At 42.6% G+C, this 20,457-nt stretch overlaps 2 protein-coding genes across 8 annotated transcripts in view; one reads left to right on the forward strand and one right to left on the reverse strand.

Moving 5' to 3' along the window:
* The window catches only part of LOC124118771 (centromere protein C-like), an 84,497-nt gene extending 79,357 nt beyond the window's left edge, over positions 1 to 5,140 (reverse strand). For all 3 annotated transcript variants that reach the window (XM_046481034.2, XM_046481035.2, XM_046481033.2), the window contains exons 1-2: positions 5,021 to 5,140; positions 4,513 to 4,571 (exon numbers count right to left, since the gene is read on the reverse strand). In XM_046481034.2, coding sequence (XP_046336990.2) covers positions 4,513 to 4,571; positions 5,021 to 5,050 — 89 coding nt within the window. In that variant the 5' untranslated portion in view covers positions 5,051 to 5,140. The remainder of the gene's footprint in view (positions 1 to 4,512; positions 4,572 to 5,020) is intronic.
* A 78-nt stretch (positions 5,141 to 5,218) lies between these two features.
* Positions 5,219 to 20,457, forward strand: part of LOC124118782 (HAUS augmin-like complex subunit 3) — a 78,541-nt gene continuing 63,302 nt past the window's right edge. For 2 of the 5 annotated variants that reach the window (XM_048399781.1, XM_048399786.1), the window contains exons 1-3: positions 5,219 to 5,370; positions 17,319 to 17,502; positions 20,129 to 20,242. In XM_048399781.1, the coding sequence (XP_048255738.1) occupies positions 17,327 to 17,502; positions 20,129 to 20,242 (290 nt within the window). In that variant the 5' untranslated portion in view covers positions 5,219 to 5,370; positions 17,319 to 17,326. Of the gene's footprint in view, positions 5,371 to 7,189; positions 7,289 to 17,318; positions 17,503 to 20,128; positions 20,243 to 20,457 lie in introns of those variants that run through there. The other 3 variants (XM_048399782.1, XM_048399784.1, XM_048399785.1) reach the window with 3 other exon arrangements.

A 20,457-nucleotide genomic window follows, 5' to 3' on the forward strand; every position in this document is an offset into this window, starting at 1 on the left:
CACAATCATAGGTTTCTGGCGTGCCTAAGGGACGCAACTCTTAGACGACTGGGCCACCCGTGCCCCCAGCGAAGTCTTGAAAGTACCGGACATCTTACGCCAGTTTCCTTGCCTGCTGCCATCTCCACTTTTGGGACACACGGATGTATTGCCTGAAAGCTGTGGGGGAAAGTGGGAGACAGTCTTTACATCTAGTAGCCTGGAGGTGTGGAGATGTACAATTAAGGCACAAAGGTTGGGGATCCCACGCCTACATATTATGCCGGCACTTGGAACAGGATGGCATGTTATCTGCAATGAAGCAGTGTAAAATCACAATGCGTCCCTGCCCGATTATGTAAGCTATAATTTGTTTTCCCACTATGTGGGTTTATAAAACAAATATTACGAAAAATGTGAGAAAACATACAATGACAAAACAATATACTTGGAAAAGTACGGCAATGGTGCGGTACCAGGCAAGAAGAGTGTAGCACGCAAGCCAGTTCATAACTGTGTGGCCACGTAAAATATTCAAGATGGCTTCTTGAAACAACAAGACACCTGGGATTGCCATTGTTTTCTTTTTTTAAGAAAACGCCATCAGGTGTAAAAACAAGTTATGCACATGTTAAAAACATAGAATGTACAAAGATAAAAACCGTATGCACAACACAAGCACAAAGAACATTAACTCAAAAAGCAAACGTGAGGGTTAGCACAAGTTTTATGCTACTCAGCAAGTGACAAGAGTAATGTGAGGATCCGTGATGTTACTTCCCCTGGTCATGTGTGAGCTGTGTGATAGGGTTGGCCTCTCAGCTAGTTGGAACAACTTCTTCAAACAAAGATCTTCACACATCTCTTTTCTCTGTCAAGAACAAACATTGGTATAATGCAGTATAAGTAAAAAATAATAATGTTTTCATTCTCAATAATTTCTGGACAAACTATATCAAATGATGATGGTAAAGTAACACACACACTGTTGAAGTAGGCATTAATGGAGGTGGTGTCTTTCCAGTACATCATCAAACTGTCATGTTTGTCTTATTCATGAATGTTTTTTGTCTGTTGAGTTACTAGGGCTACTGACATATACATTATCAGCTATGTTGGTAGACAAAAAAAAACAAACTCAAATCTACTGGTCAGAGATCTGATCATGCTGATGTGAGCAGTGTGATTGTAACGTTCCTGTTAACAGTATTTCACAGTTATACAGTTACACAGTTATATCACAGCTAAATTTTAAGGAAAGCATTAAGTGATAAGAGTGTATCCTGTGATGGGATCTGAACTACAGACTTTTTTACTCCAAAGAGTACTGGGACTAATTTTGATAACACTTGATAAGAAAGAGCTCATCCCTACTCTGGGAGCCAAATGAACCATAGAACTTCTGCTTAGAGGTCATGTGACCAATGAAAACGTCTGGAAGGGAAGACACTAGTTTCGAACTAGTTCTGTAATGCTCAAGGAAGCTGCTTTCTGATAGGCTTATGTAGAGATCCTATTAGTCATTTCATTGGTTGGTCAATCATCACATAAGGCTGTTCTGATGTGACCGGTAACGAGATGTCCTCAGATCTTTTTTAGTGGTAGAGAACACTTAAATCTGATTTGAATGAGATTGGTGGCACCCACAAGCTTTGGTATGACTATGATGCTGACAATGAATCAGGGCGAATCTGGCAACCACATTCATAGGCTCTTGTCACCCTGTGGGTATTCATTGCTGCACGGCAATTTCACCTGCATAAGCAACCAGTGACTCCTGTATGAGAAGTGTTTTAGAAGAGTAAACAAGGAAGATTATACATTATTTTTCACATCAGTAAACAGGTTTCAAAATTCCTTGCATTAGAGTGCCAAGTTACTGCCAACAACAGTTTAAATCATAATGGCACAGTTAAAATAAGGTCCAGGAAGGTACCTGAAGCACACCCAGAAACCATACTTGTTTAAGCAAAATGACTTGTGGCATACTTTATTATATGTAGCCAGTGTTACCGGTAATTACCAGTTTTGTAACAATAAAATTAGGCTTGGACGGGTAATGCATGTGACTGCCAGTCCTTACAGACAAATAAAATACATTATAAAGCTTTGTTGTTGAACAAAACATCGGCAATAATCATTCAAGTATATTTTTCGAACAACAACAACTTGTCTGTTACCATCAGGGTTTCCACTTGTTGATTTTTAGAGCAAGGAAATAATTTGGCTTTACCTTGAGGTTAAAAATATATTTGTAGTGACTTTGTCTCGAAATATTCAAAAAAAAAAAGGGAGAAAATTGTGACTGAACTTTGTGTGAATGATGTGTAGATTTAACGAAGTTACTTCAGAGATGATTTCATTGCACTGAACACGATGTTGAAAGAGTCATAACTATTTCATACATATTTGTATTTGTTGATGTTGGGAGTGACAAAAATTAGAGGGAACTGGTTATTTTTAGAGTTGCCAGTCCACTGGGGCTGGCAGTTTTAAAAGCAGAAACACTGGTAGCAGGAGAGAAATGATCTTTTGAACAACTAAACACATGACATTTGATGAGGATATTCAGAAATTTTAAAGGTCATTATCAGATTACTGTATATGACCGCGTATAAGCCGAATTTTGAGGACCAGAAAAAAGATTCTGTAGAAAGGGGTCGGCTTATCCACGGGATACACTTTCATGATAGTATTTTTCAGATCGTGATCTGTCAGAAACATGGCCTGAATGACGGTCCGATAGATCACAACTTCCCAAAAGTTTGGAAGTTGCCACGACTAGAGCCATTATTGTTATAAATTATCAATAAAGTTATTATTATACACCAATGTTGTCATTATTAAAAAAATGTTATGCATGTTACTACTTCCGATAATAAGTTTTCAATTGAATGTTCAAAGTTTATCGTTCTTCGTAAATTCCACAATCTTTACATGTAACAATATATGTAATTCACAGCTATAATATATAATCCCCAGATGAAATCGCCAATAGCTATTACGTACGTTTTGCAAAGTTCATAAATTGATAGTGAACAAGTGTCTACCTTTATTGAAAGAGGCAAATAAACAACTGTATCGGCGAGTTATTCCGTTCGCCATTTGCAAAAACATGTGATCAGCTGTTTCCTGTGACGTCACAAACGGTGACCACTGTGATTGCTTCCTGTTGTTTAAAAAGCAACACGGTACACAAGGAAATGAGCATTGATAATAACGGGCCGATTGGTATTGTCATGTTGTTTACACAAACATTTTCAAGTTGTGGGTGCTTAGCGATCGTGTTGGGAGTAGGGGCTTAATTCCTTTGTTTTCGAGAGATTAGTTTAATAAACTGGAAAGCCTCTGAGTAAGTGATGGTCATTCAATGTGTTCATAGTATGATAGTTTATTTAATTCAATTGGATTAACATACAATAGTGGTGTAAAGGGGGTTATAAAAGTTGGTATATTTTTACTGACTGACGCCCACATTGCAAACAACAAGAAACACCAGAACATGCACTCATACACTGCACCCACTACCTAACACACCGAACTACACTACAAACCACCCTAAATCTAAATAAGGCTGTTACTGTAGAAGCAATCCTAAACCCACAAAATAAAATAGAAAAATTCAAAGCCTTAGGCGTATACCTAATCAAAACAGGACTAATAAATCGCATTTAAAACCCCAATAAACTACCAAAACCAGACCACATAATCAAACTAACAAACTTCCATACTCAGGTCCCTTAGTTCGTCCCCCAAACCCTCTTGGCATTTTTTCAAAATTTTAAAATTTCCAAAATTCTATATAAGCAACTACTAAAACACCCCTACTGGATTGCCAAACAACTTTTTTTACCCTTCTCGGAAACACATTAAATGGCTTGGCCGGGCCCGTGTGCAAAATACGCTGCAGTCGGAAAGCGCACGTAAAATCTCCAATATAAGTAAGTAAGTACTGACTGACTTTTCATCATGAGTTTGAAACGAAAACGCCATGCTTACGATGCTGAATTCAAACTGCGAGTCTTCGCTCTAGCTGATATATTTTCTCACGGGTTCATAATTCTATATACACCGATTCACAAAATGGCGCTGCGTTGTTGATGGCAACATAACGATCATTACGAGATTAAAAAACCCCACGAGAAACAGCTTCCCACATTATGAAAGTGGATGACTGGTTTGTTAAATCTTTATTAGAACTAATAATGACTTTTTCAATATAATTACAACGTTTTTCATCTTATATTTTTGAATATCTGCGAGTACTGGCACATGTCTTGCAGTCCGACTTCGCAGTGTTTTTTGCCTTTCAATTCCTGGTTCGGCTTATCTGCGGGTCATATCATTTTCTTTCTTATTTCAATGGTCAAGTTAACACCTCGGCTTATCTACGGGGTCGGCTTATCCGCGGTCATATACGGTATATGTATTTTGTATTTCCAGGATGCAATACAAATTACTAATGCAGGGTTACTAACACTAAATATGATAAATAAGACGACATATGAACATTCCACTGATCATACCACCTACCTTCCAATATTTCTATTGACAAGGGACTGCAGGAACACCTCATTCTGCCCTTTCAGTTTCTAAAAAAATAGAACAAGTATATTCACAGGTCTTTGGGACAACAAATTTAACTTGTGTATGGTTTTAATATTGTGTATTATTTTAGAATACAGTACAACCCATGAAGATCCTGCTTAGAATTGGTCTTCAGCAAACCATGATTGTCATATGCAACAAGCCTAATGGTCAGGCTCGGTGACTCGGTGAATACAATGCATTACTTGATTTGACAATCCACATGACAAATATGATGGTACATTTGTAATTTCATAAATATTTAAAATGCTCACATATTTAGGGTTACTTTTTTGTTAATATTGTTTCACTTGTAATGTGACAGTTCTGAACGACTTTTGACTCGATATTCTCAGCCGCCGCAGAAAGACATCTCGACGTTACTGACATTTAAACTTATCTATTCAACTGCATTTTTGTCAACATTATATTTTAGACCCATGTTTTACACTACCTTAGCACGTGCACTTGGTTTGGCTTTCATGCTTAGAGCAGTGTGAGCGTCATTATATGATGCCTCTTACTCAGAAACATTTGATTCGGCCGCCATTTTTTAACCGGAAGTAACTTGGTTTCAAACACATCTCTTGATTGGATGTCTGATAGAATGGTCTGTTCGAACCAATCATCACCCTTCTTTCGTCGCATCGCTTATTTCATTAATGGCGGGCCACTACGAAGTGAAAAAGTTTATATCGGTTGACATATCGCGCTGTGTGGCTGATGATCTGAGTAAATTATCCTACCTGAAACAATACATTGATGGTAGTTTTCGAAGATAATTTGAGCCACTTCCCATAACAGGTGCGTTTTTCTATGCAGTGATCAGCAGGTGACTGTACACACGATATGCATGAACATGCTAAAGTACTGTTGGAAATGCTAGAAAACTGCTTTTCTGGCTTCATTTCACAAATACGAGTCATAGCACTATAAAAAGGGAATATATCAAAATAACGCAAACTGTCCTAATCTAGCCTGTCTTAACTGACACTGTGATTACCCTTAAAATGTACTTTTACACGTAAAATGATGATAACCTGGAAAATATTCGTGTGTTGTCATGCATGTATGAAATGGCCTTACCTGGGGTAATATTACCTAACACCTGTCACGAGGTGATGACCTCACCCCTCCCGGCATTCTCACAGGTGCAAATCTCACGATTTGGGGGTGGTCTCAAAATATTGCTGTTATTGCACTTAATTGACATGATGGGGTAGCAATTAAGGATATTTACTGCATTATATTTGCTTGGAAACATGATGGAATGGTTAAGAGCTATGAAACGGGATGAGTATTGGAAGGTTGCGTTTTTTTAATCCAGAAATATATGTTGTTCTACAGATGATTTCTTGAGGTAGCATTTATCTCCACTGATGACGTATATATGAGTCTGTACTTTTGAATATTGTGGGTTATGTCTTGCCACGAACCCTTTACACTTAGCCAAGATTGGCAACAGGGTTGAGCACACAATGTCTGACTGGCGTACGTAAAACAACGTGACCGTGTTGTACCACCAACACATATGTCCTGTACTTTACAGGGTTCTTATTCAGCCGAATTTTCTCCATGAGATGAACTTTTGTCTTGTATGGTCTGAAGTCGACAATGTCATATATTCCTGTATGGTCGCCTTCAGACTACTCATTGTTTTGGCAACAGTATCTTATTCCTGGACGTTATATTAACTGGTGTTATCTATGAGACTGACATTTAAAATGAGCAATAGCTGAAGTTCCATCCAGCCTATGAACACATCACCCCCTATAATTTCCTTATGAAAATCACCAGTTTTCTTTTTCGCCTCGAAAACTAGTGCACATCCATCAGTAAGCCCCATATCACAGGTTGCAATGGCAAAACAATGACACGATTACCTTTACCTGATGATCTGTGGGTGCTTTTTGTCCAGCTGCCAATAGCCACATCTAGTCAGTGTAATGATTCATCAAGGTAAATTATCTGGACGCCCTGACTGTGATAATGTGACCTCATAGACAGGATGGAATATTTTCCCCTGAAAAGTGCAGGGTCATCGCCACACGCAGTCTATCAAAATCCCATCTATTGGAGAGCAATAGTTAGTGTGGTTAACATTAATTGTATCTTTAATTCCTCCCAAATTCTACTACAAGTCAGGGTCACCTTCTGCTCATAAAGTTTGTACACTATACGCCTATTCACCTTGTATCAAAGCTGTCTAATATCCTTTTATGTCCCAGTTTTGTTTTTGAGACCACCCCTATGCCTGTTTTGTTTTATTTATCATACCATAGACTTGATGGCATGAATTGAAAACCCAAAAGCTTGGGCAGTTGGACAATTCACCCTATCTTAATTCATAAATGGTTTCCCTCTATCTCTCGAAAGTGTAAAGAACTTGTATACAGTTCCCATTACAGACTCCATATCGTGTACCATGGTTATGGCTATGCAAGTGTAATGTAACATGCATCATGGGAGCAATGCTTACAAAACAAACGCAGCATCATTTTAGAAGATGCACATCTAGAATTTTCTCAAAATGATTTTTGTGTGTAGATTGGATGTTTTATGAAGACTACATTATTATCATTCTAACAGAGTTATATGCACATATGTCTATAGTCTGTTTCAGGCTGCCATCATTGGACTTGGAAAAAATGTTTTCATTCGAATTTGTCTCCTGTAAACTTGTCAATAGGACCCCTTGTGACTGAAATACTTCAAACCACAGGTAGGGCGATAAGTAGTTACTTGATATTTCAATAACAACAGTCTGTGAAAAATTATATCCTTTTTTAACAGGCAAAAAGCAGTTTTCTAGCATTTCCGACAGTACTTTAGTACCAGTAGGCTTATAGTTTGTCTTATATATTATCCTAATGAAAGCTATTTCTCAGACTGTGAGACACAATTTCACCCCCTTGTTGCCACAGGACCAAATATGCACCCTCACTCTCACATTAGAAATCTAATCATACTGGTCAGAAAGATTTACTTACCTCTGTACAGTTATTGGCGTAAGACTACTAAAGTTTAGTCAGCAGCAGAAGTTTTTTGTTCAAGTATTGCATATTTTTATCGACTGTGTGTCATGGTGATTTAGCACGGCGCTAAGGACGAAACGACAGTGCAGATTGTCCTTCTGTTTATGATGCAGATTTACAGAAAATATTCAAATCTAAGATATGGAAAGATAGCTCTGATTGTTAATATTAAGGTGGTATAGTCTATATTTATGGGCAGGAAGTTCATGATCAAAATGGAAACATTGAATGGCCAAGCCTGAAGTGATCTTCGGGCCTGTTCGCATCATAACTGTGCAGCGATTTCTTGTCTACCAGTTGTCGTACATGCTCGCCCGTTTCGACAAATAACTACTGCTTTTTAAATATGAAATGACTAAGAGTCATGTGTGATTGCTCAAACTACCTGACCATTTTGTTGCAAAAGTAGATTTCAAGAGTAAACAAATTTTGTCAAGGTCGGTTTCACATTTGCTAGTTTGCCCCCCGTTTCTGTCGATGGTACACGCGATACAAACATAATACATGTATTGAAAACATCAACAACTTCTGCATTTGGGTTAACCTGCTTATGGATACAATGTGCTGTAAAGGTCCTTTTCGATATGTTTTTCCTTTCATTGAAACTGTGATAATGGCACTATGATTGGTTTGCTGAAATAGTATTTTCCTTGAGTCTAATGTGCATGGTACATACTGTGATTGTACAAGATAATTGATAACCAGTTGTGTATGTATATATATCCTCAAATACACATTAGAAATCTCACAAAATTGAATAAATTATCATAACACGACAGCTCATATTTCAACATTGGATATACTCCATGGATATTAGATCTATTTAATATTCGATTTACAAATTATTGATGTGGACTGTACTCTCGATTAACCTATGATAATCTATTGCAAGTCTTGACTTCTTATTTGCTATGTTATATGAAATGTCAGCAATGAGTAAATGCTTTGTTTTTTTTTCGTTCAATGACGTTACAATCTGCAAATTTATTTGTGTAGGCTAATAGTCGGTCGTAAATTTTGCTGTGAATTTGTTGTCTGGATAGGTGCGCGTCATTTGACTTCACTTGTTGTAACCTGGATGATGTCAAACAGCTGATCTAATGTTGTACATGGTTTCAGTTTCCAAATAATAATATTCTCTTTGACTGAACTAGAAAGTAGATCTAGTACATCACGATTGGGAAGATTTTGACCGACGAGTGAATGAGACCGTTTATCACTAGATCACACTGTTAGACTATTTGACACAGTTTCCTAATTTTGGTATGTTGACATATGTGCTTTTCATATCTGTTTGTTTTGCTCGTCACGCCGAAGATCCGGGTTTGATTCCCAACATGGGTACTATGTGTGAAGCACATTTCTGGTGTCCCCCGCCGTGATATTGCTGGAATATTGCTAAAAGCGGCGTAAAATCAAACTCACTCACTCACTCACCAGGCCACAAAGTTGCGACTAAATTGGTCGCCATGGTGATCTAGTTTTGTATTTTGCGACTGGTATTTTCATGTCAGTCGCCAACTGGCTCCTTGTCTTTAATTAAGTTTGGCGACTAAATATCTCTTGTCATAAGATATTAAAAAAGATCGTTTTTAATATAAGTGCGGTAACTTCAGTGAAAAAAATCGATATCAGAACATAATAACATCGACTAGATCACTGCTAGGTCATGTGTACTGTTTTCGCTTTCGATATGAAGCTCCATACCTGGAATGAAGGAAGCACTTTCCGTTATTAAGTAATGCACTAACGATGTTAGGAGTTTACTACCCACGCATGCGCTGTACGACAACCGCCCAGGTGACAGCTGTGGCGGTCGTTTCGCCGTTCAAAAACACAAAGTATTTTTCCATATTTGCGCAAGTCAAAACAACAACAAATCGTTGTCAATCGGCAAATGATGTATACCATATTTTCTTAAGTATAGTGCGCACCCCTCTCTAGCGGATTCAGAATTTTTTTGGGAAAAAAATTCGAATAGATCTTCCAAGCGCAGAAAAAAAATTACACCGTCGATATATCTACCCTTTTAGCGAAGTCCGGCAAACGAACGGGTGATGAGAAACTTGGTCAGTACAAATTCGAGATTTGAGAGAAAAAATCACCAGACATGTTGATTTACCGTTTAAATTGTATTTTTTGTTCTGCTAGGCATTGTTTTATATCCAGGGATTAAGATTACCATGTGTATCTTCTCGTAAACTAAGCCGGACACAGCAATCAGCTGTACACACATTTTCTTGGAATTTACTGGTGATTCAGTCAAGACACGCCCAATGATATAACTTAACAGGGTTTTAATGCAAGGATCGGCAATGGATTTTTTTGTGTTTTGTTATGCAGAAGCTCAGTTAAATTACAAGTCATTACTTTTGGCTCCTTACATTTTGCCTTGGCTCCTTGAAATTCTATTTGGCTCCTTGAAAAAAAAATTTAGGAGCCAAGTGGCTCCTTTGATTTTTTTTTAACTTTGTGGCCTGACTCACTCATATCTGTTTGTAGGCTTGATATTCCAAGACAATAATGTGCATGCATATAGTTGAGTAAGGGAATGTAATGTTTTACAGTGAGAAAGCTGTCAAAATGGATCCAATATTAAACAACCGCATATCGACCTCCGAAACATCACCAGAGACAACCCCTGGAACTTCCGGTATGGTCCAACCTTCTGCTCCATCCACACAGTCGGTTGCCACACCCTAACACCCGCATGGTTTCGTCTGCACGCCTGGCACATCTGCAGAAAGCCCCATGAGCCAAGGGCTATTCGGCAAGAGCGACCAAGGCTATTGCTTCAGCCGACCGTCCATCTACACAGGGACAGTATGATGATAAATAATGCTCGTTCCAGGCATTTTGTACAGACAAACACCATGATCCGATGACAGCGTCACCGCACTTCCTGGCTCAGTTCCTTCTGTACTTGTGCAGCACCCGTCGGTTGAAGGGCTCTACCATCTCCACATACCTGGTCGCCATCAACTTGTTCTTGCCATCCGGGACGATCGGAGAATGACGCTGCGCTCGTTCCGTCTTGAAGACCAGAAGGCCAAGTTCAGACCACCTGCTTTGGATCTGAATGTGGTCTTAAACGCCCTTCGGACGGCTCCCTTCGAACCACTCCACTCGTCTTCCTTCTACGACCTAAGGAAGAAGACGGTGTTGCTACTGGTTTTGGCTACTGCTGCTCGGGTCAATGAGCTCCACGCCCTCGACGTCTCCCATGTCCGCTTCGAACGCGGTATTCAGGGCGCCGTTCATCGTGGACCGTGCTGGGACTTCATCATAAAGAATCAACTCCCAGGACAGCCTGATAGATCATTCATTCTCCCCTCCCCTCTCGTCCATTGTGGGTGCTGAGGATGAGGATGAGCGTTATTATGCCCAGTAAGGGCCCTGAAGGTTTTCTACGACGATCTAAAGCCTGCCGCAAGTCTAGGAATCACCTTTTTTCTGCCGGTCTCCCCTTCATCCCAGTCGTTGGTCATCCAGAATACTGTGGCTCTGGGCGGTCATCCTCAAAGCTTATGAAGCCGCCGGATTGGACCCTCCCCCCAAGGCTATCAACCCACTCATGGTGATGGTTCTGTGGAAATCTCCAATCTCTAATTCTCCTCGTCTATCCACGTTGGTTGAACGTTTCATCGGAGAAAGCTAACATACTCTCAAAGATTTCCTACCTACGGCATCTGGTAGATATTATCTGCACCTCAGTTGACGATCACAACCCTATGACCGATTCGGTATTCAACCGAATTGTCTTATGCTTCTGGGTACCCAACTCGGTCATCGATCACAACACCCGACCAGTCGTCACTCTTATCACGGGAATCAACTTGCCCCTATACCGGCAACATCACAGTTCCTACTCAGAACTCGGAAACACCACTGGTCTGTCAACCACAAGGTTCACAGGGGATTGGTCGTGTGTGGAGCTGGAACTAGTCGACTCAGCATACAGGGTTACAGTTTACTGAGCAGGACAAATTACATGTCACGTGCCAAGAACTACGACTGTAAACATCGTCGACTGTAATCAGGTCAACTGACTTAATGGGATCCATGCAGTGTATTTGTACAGACTGGCTTGCATGATCGCGTGATATGCGTAACACTGCAACCACTCGACCAGACGCCTGTCGCTGTACATCAATGACGCATTCCCGAGTCTCAGCCATCGCCTGAGACGAGACGGCTCTCAAGGCCCTGGCCAGGGTGTCACAGCCAGCCTTCGCTAAGGCGTTCCAGTCTGGTTCATACCAGCCTCGACGCAACACCCTCCAGCCCCAGGGGCAGGGCGCCATACCAGTCCCACCGCGGCCACTCCAAGGGATGTTACACCCCCGTGGCTATTCACAAGGCTTACCAAGACAATAGCCTCGTACCTCCCTCTCCGGGACATTCAGTTCGCATATATATAGATGACCGTCTCCTGAATTATTGGGACACTGTCACTCTACTTCGCCACAGGGACTTCACCCCGTGGCTCCTGTACCATTTGGGGTGGAAGATCAACCTCAGGAAGTCAGAGTTGACACCCTAAAATAGCCTTCAGTTCATTGGGGGCCTCTTCCAGACACATCTTGACCTCCTCTCTGTACCCAGGGACCGGTGGGAGCGCATGCAGTTGCACCTACCACTCGCTCTGCGCCAATGGCAAGTCCTCCTGGGCCTCCTAACCTCAGCGCAGGACTTGACCTACAGAGGAAGGCTCCAACTGCGCCCAGTTCAGATATTCCTGGCTCCCTACGTTAGACGTATCCATTGTCCCCCCCGGATCACCTCAAACCTCGTCTCCGGTGGTGGACGGTGGAATCGAATGTCTTAGGCGGCGTCTTATTGACAGGGCTTACGACCTCTCTACACCTTTTCGTAGACGCCTCCCTGCAGGGATGGGGAACACACCAAGAGGGACAGGTCGCCTCGGGGCTCTGGTCTGCCAATCAGTGCCTTTCAACAAGCTGTAGGCACTTATCTTTGCCATCGCTCATTGAGAGCAGGCCCTCTCACATGCCCGGCTCTCCACTTCGACGGAGAACATAACCGTCGTCTGCTGCCTATGGAACACTCACTTGACCTCGCTCCTTCAACAGACGTTCCGATTGTTTCACCTGGTGGATCATCGGGAAATTCAGTTCCAGGTTCGACACATTCCGGGCTGCTGAAACATCCTAGCTGATGCTCTATCTCGGCCAGGCAAAGCCGCATGACATAGTGGAAGCTTCACCCAGACGCCTTCGCTCTTGTTTGTCTAGACCATGGTCTCCCCAACATAGACCTATTCGCCACCAGCCAGACCTACCAGATCCCGACCTACATATCTCCGGTCCCCGATCCACTGGCTTGGGAAGTCGGCGCTTTCAGCGTCCCAGGGGAAGAACTAAAAACGTACGCTTTTCCGCCACCTGTACTCCTTCCCAAAGTCGTCCAAAAGATCAGATCGACACAGAACCTCGATCTGACTTTGGTCACGCCCTGGTGGTCCGACGCCATCCCACTGCCACTTCAAGATTGGCCAAATCTGCTGATCCACCCTCACAGCAGACAGCCACACCCAGGACCAGACAGCTATGTCTTCACGTCTGGTCCATTTACAGAGAGCACTGAAAGCCAAAGGCTACTCGGCCAGAGTGGCTAGGGCCATCACAATGGCACATCGCCCAACCACCAGGAGCCTCTATGATGACAAGTGGCAATCCTTCAAGAGCTTTTGCAGGGGCAAGCAACAAGACCCTACATCTGCATCGCCTCAATTCCTGGCCGAGTTCATGCTCCATCTACCTTGTGGCACTCAACTCTGTCCTGGCAGTTCCGGAAGATCGGCGCATGACGTAAATCCCGGAACAGGCTCTGCTCCGCTCTTTCAGGCTGGAAGACCAAAAGGCGAAATCTTGTACACCAGTTTGGGTCTTGAATATCATTCACATCTCGCTGAGAGACGCGCCCTTCGAGCCACTCAAAGTGATGTCATTCTACAATCTGACAAAAAATGGTCTTCCTACTGGCGCTTGCCACAGCAGCCCGTGTCAGTGAGCTACACGCCTTGGACGTCCGCGTCCGCATTGAGCATGGAGCACACAGAGCCGTGCATCTTCGACTGTACTGGGACTTCTTCACCAAGAATCAATTCCCATGACAGCCAGATAGATCATTCCTCATCCCTCCCCTATCTTCGATTGTGGGTGCGGAAGATACCCTAGAGCTCTGTCTACGTCCGGTTAGAGAGCTCTGTTGCTACATCAGATGATCCAAGGAACGCCGTAGATACCGACAGCGCCTCTTCACTCCGGTATAGAGCTGCGACTTTGCAAGCGGAAGGTAGCCGCAACACAATCGCCCTCTGGCTACGAGCCTTCATTCTCCAGGCCTACGAGGCCATGGGATTGGACCCCCAGGCTCCAACACCCTGCATGAGACCCGGGCGATCGCCTCCACCATGGTGCTACAAGTACTACTTGCCATCATTGAGGTGTGTTCTGGCGATCAAACGCATTCATTGTCAGTCACCTGCAAGACTTCTCATTGGAGGATGTGCTAGGCACGCACAACTTGGTCCATGAGTAGTGCCCAACATGCATCACTACTACATGTCACTGACCTCGCCTCCAAGTCCAGAGCCGGCCTTTCGACCTCCACTGGCGTAAGCCATGCCCCACTTGCATACGGCTCGGTACTCCAGTCTCGACCTAACCGAGAGTTATTGTCAGGCTGCGCAGTACCAGGACACAATGCACACCTGACTCTTCCCTTCCATGTAATGGTCATCCAGGCTGACCGTAAAGCCGAAGACGGGCTGAGGGAAACGGAGTTTCCCATACATGGAGTGGTCACCTGAATCCAGCCACACAGTAGAAGACAGGATGAGGGAATTGAAGGTTCACATACATGGAGTGGTCACCCGAAGCTGACCACACAGCCAAAGATTAGCTAGGGAACAGACTCTGGAAATAAAAAATGAAAGTCCACATCTGAAGGTATGCCCACCTCCGGTTCTGTCTGATAAAGATGCATTAAGGAGTAATGCAGGATAAGTAAAATATCTAGTAAAATCCTAGATTTTTTATTTTTTATATTTGTATACTTGTATACAACATCACTGCGTCTAAAGGGACCCAGCCATCGCAGATCTACCTCCCCATGATGTCTTCAGATGTTTCAGACTCCATAGTAATGTGAGAATCCGTGACGTCACTTCCTTTGGTCACGTGGGAGCTGCGTGATAGGGTTGGCCTCTCAGCTGGTTGGAACAACTTCTTCAAGCAAAGACCTTCACACAGCTCTTTTCTTTGTCAAGAACAAGCAGTAATATGCATTAAGGAGTAATGCAGGATAAGTATACAAATATAAAAACATATCTATGATTTTATTAGATATTTATGAGTTAGTGAAATTTCAAGTTCATATCTAGCATTGTCAATAGATTGAGTACAGTACAGCAGTTCTCAGCTTATACAAAATCTAAAACTCTGTTGTGGTCAAATAGATCTTCAGCACCCTTCATCAGATCCTCCAGCAACCATCCCTCTTCAACCACAGGAAGAAGGAAGGCAGTTCATTAGAGAACACTGAACTCAAGTACTTCAGGCTCTCTGCAAATTAAAAGAAAACAGAACTCTGTTGTTAATACTACTGAAAGAAGAGAAAACATCAACCTCGAGATCAAAGCAGCACTGCGAAGAAGAGAAAGAAATCATAGTACATAAGTACACTTTTGAGTTCTGGTTCTGAGACAGACTACAGCGACACTGAAACTGATGCCATGGAGTTAGGTCATCAAACACCGAGTACACCTTCGTCCCCACAGAGTGTTTTTCTTGCAGGCCAGTCTGTTGCATATGAAGGCGCTTGGTATCCTGAAACTGTAATGAATGTTCTTTTATAATCCAAGGCAACTATGACTTCACCAAACAAGGTGTTCAGGTTCAAGACAAATTTTCCAATGGCCCCAAAAGCCTGAAATTATGCAAAAAGAAAATATTTTTGTATTTTCAACTTTGAAATTCAGCCTTATAATTCATCCAGAAGAATGTTCATGATTCCCATTGAAAAGAAATTACAAAGAAATTATGAACAGGTAACATTGAAGTTTTTTGAGGTGCATCACCAGAATAGATGATTCTTCTTGAACCTTCTTTGCTGATTTGATCTGTAAAAGATATGCTAATGATGCAAAGTGATGTTAACTTATATTTTGTTATTTTGAAGAAATAGAGGCCTTTTTTTTAAAATTATTATACAAAAATGGCGACCATGTTGAAACCAAGATGGCCACCCTATTCTGTGATATTATGCGTCAATACTTACTTTACAAACATTCCAAGTTGCAATGATATTACTTTCTGTTATGATTATCTAACTGCTTTGAATCCAATGAAATGAGCCCAAAAGAGTCCCATTTCCCCTTAGCATTTCCTTTCTGTAACATTTCCAGAAATAGCCAATTTTTGGCGTTGAAAAATTAATCTTAAAAATCCAATTTTTTCCGATTTTCCAAATTAAACAGGTTTCTTTACTTCTTATTTTATTCTTCATTTCGTGTAATTATTATTTATTTTGACATAGCACCTTTAGTGCCATAATCAGGGATGTGAAATCTCCGCAGATTTTTAAAACAGTAGTCCTCGGGAAAAATCATCTTCTGCGTAAAAATATAATCAAAGATTTAAAAAAAAACACTCCGAAAAATTTGATCGAAAACAGGACGATCGTTGCGGATTGTCCTGTTTTCGATCAGAGCTTTCAGCAGCATAGGTTTTCGGACATCATACGTTTTCTATCACGAATACTTGCACTATAACGTGGGGTGTTGCGTCACACAGAAATTGTAAATGGCTTGTCAGATGATGGCTTGTTTTTAAGATAAAGTTGTCTTTTGGCCGGTAAGTGAATTAGATGTTTTACAGTTGTTCATGTGATTAGCGAGAAAACTGTGAATGTTTCTTCAGCTTCCAAAAACCCATAACATGGAGATATATGTTGTATAAATGTCTTATGTTTGCAATGGAGTTTTGTTTTTTTCAACAAAAGGTAAGTAAGTACAAGGTAAGTTTTTTTCAATATGCTTCAACATGGGGAAAGGGTCAGACATTGCACGCTTGTGACAGTTGTCCTTGTGTCTGGGGGATGGGGGTTGAAGTTTATGGCAGTATTGCTCCCAGACCTGGCGGGTAGCCAGGTGCGCGGAAGAGATTTTTTAAAAGTACTGATTTAACTTCGAAATTTTATTGCATCTGCCATCTTGTTTATTTGACTTATTGACTTTTGCCATTGACTTATTACATTTCTTGGTGTGAATGTTGTCCAAACTGCACGAAATTGCTTAAAATGCAATCAAATGTTTAAAAAATTTCTGGGGGGGGCATACCCCCAGACCCCCCTAGACTTCCTCTTTTTTTTTGAAAACCTGCTCACATCCCTGCATAATGATTGACAGTAATAACAGAACACTAATTTGATCAACATCACGACGTCAGCCTATATGACATACTCAAAAAGTTGACTTTATTGCAGGATAAAGTACAGACAGTGATATTGATCTTTTGGCAAAGTATCTTGTAGGTATATGTCTATATGACTTACGTATGGTAGAGTACAGTTGACATCAATAGTTCTGCTGCAGAGCTGGTCATGTAATGCGGTCATGTGATGCTATCAAGTGACATAATATGATCATGTCAGTGCTTATGTAATTGTACTGTGCAAACACCTATTTTGCAGAAAGGAAGATGAGTGGGAGACAGTTTCTTGAGACACTCAAACAACTGGACTACCCAAATGCCGATAGCCTGGACCCACAGATGTTCAACTGGATGTTTGAGAATGAGACTGTGTCAGCTTTTCTGCAGTGGTTCTGTGCCAGCGTCAGCAGCAGTAACGTGTTGCTTCCTGTGGAGCTCCAGCAGTAAGTTTGTTTTTTGTTTAATGCCAGACTCAGCAATATCACTCAGCTATAGGATGGCGGTCTGTAAATATTCGAATCTGGACCAGACAAACCACTGATTGACATCATAAGCATTGATAAAGACCATATGATGACATGCATCAGCCAAGTCAATGAGTCTGACCACCCGATCCCAACCCAACAAGGATAGTCACCTGTTACGGCATGGGTTGCTGAAGGCCAGCAGTCAGCAGACGTACATGAGGGTCAGTATTGATGGTAGGATAGTGTAACAGTGTGAGGAGCTAGGGAGACCCAGCAGTCAGTAGACGTACATGAGGGTCAGTACTGATGGTAGGATAGTGTAACAGTGTGAGGAGCTAGGGAGATCCAGCAGTCAGTAGACGTACATGGGGGTCAGTACTGATGGTAGGATAGTGTAACAGTGTGAGGAGCTAGGGAGATCCAGCAGTCAGCAGACGTACATGGGGGTCAGTATTGATGGTAGGATAGTGTAACAGTGTGAGGAGCTAGGGAGATCCAGCAGTCAGCAGACGTACATGGGGGTCAGTACTGATGGTAGGATAGTGTAACAGTGTGAGGAGCTAGGGAGATCCAGCAGTCAGCAGACGTACATGAGGGTCAGTACTGATGGTAGGATAGTGTAACAGTGTGAGGAGCTAGGGAGACCCAGCAGTCAGCAGACGTACATGGGGGTCAGTACTGATGGTAGGATAGTGTAACAGTGTGAGGAGCTAGGGAGATCCAGCAGTCAGTAGACGTACATGGGGGTCAGTACTGATGGTAGGATAGTGTAACAGTGTGAGGAGCTAGGGAGATCCAGCAGTCAGTAGACGTACATGGGGGTCAGTACTGATGGTAGGATAGTGTAACAGTGTGAGGAGCTAGGGAGATCCAGCAGTCAGCAGACGTACATGGGGGTCAGTACTGATGGTAGGATAGTGTAACAGTGTGAGGAGCTAGGGAGATCCAGCAGTCAGCAGACGTACATGAGGGTCAGTATTGATGGTAGGATAGTGTAACAGTGTGAGGAGCTAGGGAGATCCAGCAGTCAGTAGACGTACATGGGGCTCAGTACTGATGGTAGGATAGTGTAACAGTGTGAGGAGCTAGGGAGATCCAGCAGTCAGTAGACGTACATGGGGGTCAGTACTGATGGTAGGATAGTGTAACAGTGTGAGGAGCTAGGGAGATCCAGCAGTCAGCAGACGTACATGGGGGTCAGTACTGATGGTAGGATAGTGTAACAGTGTGAGGAGCTAGGGAGACCCAGCAGTCAGTAGACGTACATGAGGGTCAGTACTGATGGTAGGATAGTGTAACAGTGTGAGGAGCTAGGGAGATCCAGCAGTCAGTAGACGTACATGAGGGTCAGTATTGATGGTAGGATAGTGTAACAGTGTGAGGAGCTAGGGAGATCCAGCAGTCAGCAGACGTACATGGGGGTCAGTACTGATGGTAGGATAGTGTAACAGTGTGAGGAGCTAGGGAGATCCAGCAGTCAGCAGACGTACATGGGGGTCAGTATTGATGGTAGGATAGTGTAACAGTGTGAGGAGCTAGGGAGATCCAGCAGTCAGCAGACGTACATGGGGGTCAGTACTGATGGTAGGATAGTGTAACAGTGTGAGGAGCTAGGGAGATCCAGCAGTCAGCAGACGTACATGGGGGTCAGTACTGATGGTAGGATAGTGTAACAGTGTGAGGAGCTAGGGAGATCCAGCAGTCAGCAGACGTACATGGGGGTCAGTACTGATGGTAGGATAGTGTAACAGTGTGAGGAGCTAGGGAGACCCAGCAGTCAGCAGACGTACATGGGGGTCAGTACTGATGGTAGGATAGTGTAACAGTGTGAGGAGCTAGGGAGATCCAGCAGTCAGCAGACGTACATGAGGGTCAGTACTGATGGTAGGACAGTGTAACAGTGTGAGGAGCTAGGGAGATCCAGCAGTCAGTAGACGTACATGAGGGTCAGTATTGATGGTAGGATAGTGTAACAGTGTGAGGAGCTAGGGAGATCCAGCAGTCAGTAGACGTACATGGGGGTCAGTACTGATGGTAGGATAGTGTAACAGTGTGAGGAGCTAGGGAGATCCAGCAGTCAGCAGACGTACATGGGGGTCAGTATTGATGGTAGGATAGTGTAACAGTGTGAGGAGCTAGGGAGATCCAGCAGTCAGCAGACGTACATGGGGGTCAGTACTGATGGTAGGATAGTGTAACAGTGTGAGGAGCTAGGGAGATCCAGCAGTCAGTAGACGTACATGGGGGTCAGTACTGATGGTAGGATAGTGTAACAGTGTGAGGAGCTAGGGAGATCCAGCAGTCAGTAGACGTACATGGGGGTCAGTACTGATGGTAGGATAGTGTAACAGTGTGAGGAGCTAGGGAGACCCAGCAGTCAGTAGACACACATGGGGGTCAGTACTGATGGTAGGATAGTGTAACAGTGTAAGGAGCTAGGGAGACCCAGCAGTGAGTGGAAGATGTGTTTATGGGGCTTATTTTCCAAAGACAGTGAACAACAAGCAACAGAAAGTATTGTAGTGACACATTATTTGTCAAGGCCCAATACCAACATGTGATAATATAAAGCAATCCAGCTGAACTTGTTTACTTTTGACAGATTTGCAGAGCTAGAGAGGTCTAATGAGGGTGTTCTTGAAGGAAATGTGCTAGAAGATGCCTTGAAAACCTTTTCCACCTCTACAAAGAACAAGGAGACAGTGGAATCCTTGAGGTAAGATACTCCTTTAACAATCTTGCAAAGAATTTGAAGGAAGTGAATGTATCTGTTGCGTATTGTTCACAGGGATTTACGTAGGATTCCCAACCATGTGCCCTTGCAGGAATATTGAGAAGAATCGTTATTTTGTTCAAAAGTGGGATTTTTTAAAAGTTATTTTCCTGTTATTTATTATTTTATTATCCCTCCACAACTGTATGCAATATTCC

The sequence above is a fragment of the Haliotis rufescens genome, unplaced genomic scaffold (assembly GCF_023055435.1).
Source record: "Haliotis rufescens isolate VD_foot unplaced genomic scaffold, xgHalRufe1.0.p SCAF_2, whole genome shotgun sequence".
Classification (NCBI taxonomy): domain Eukaryota; kingdom Metazoa; phylum Mollusca; class Gastropoda; order Lepetellida; family Haliotidae; genus Haliotis; species Haliotis rufescens.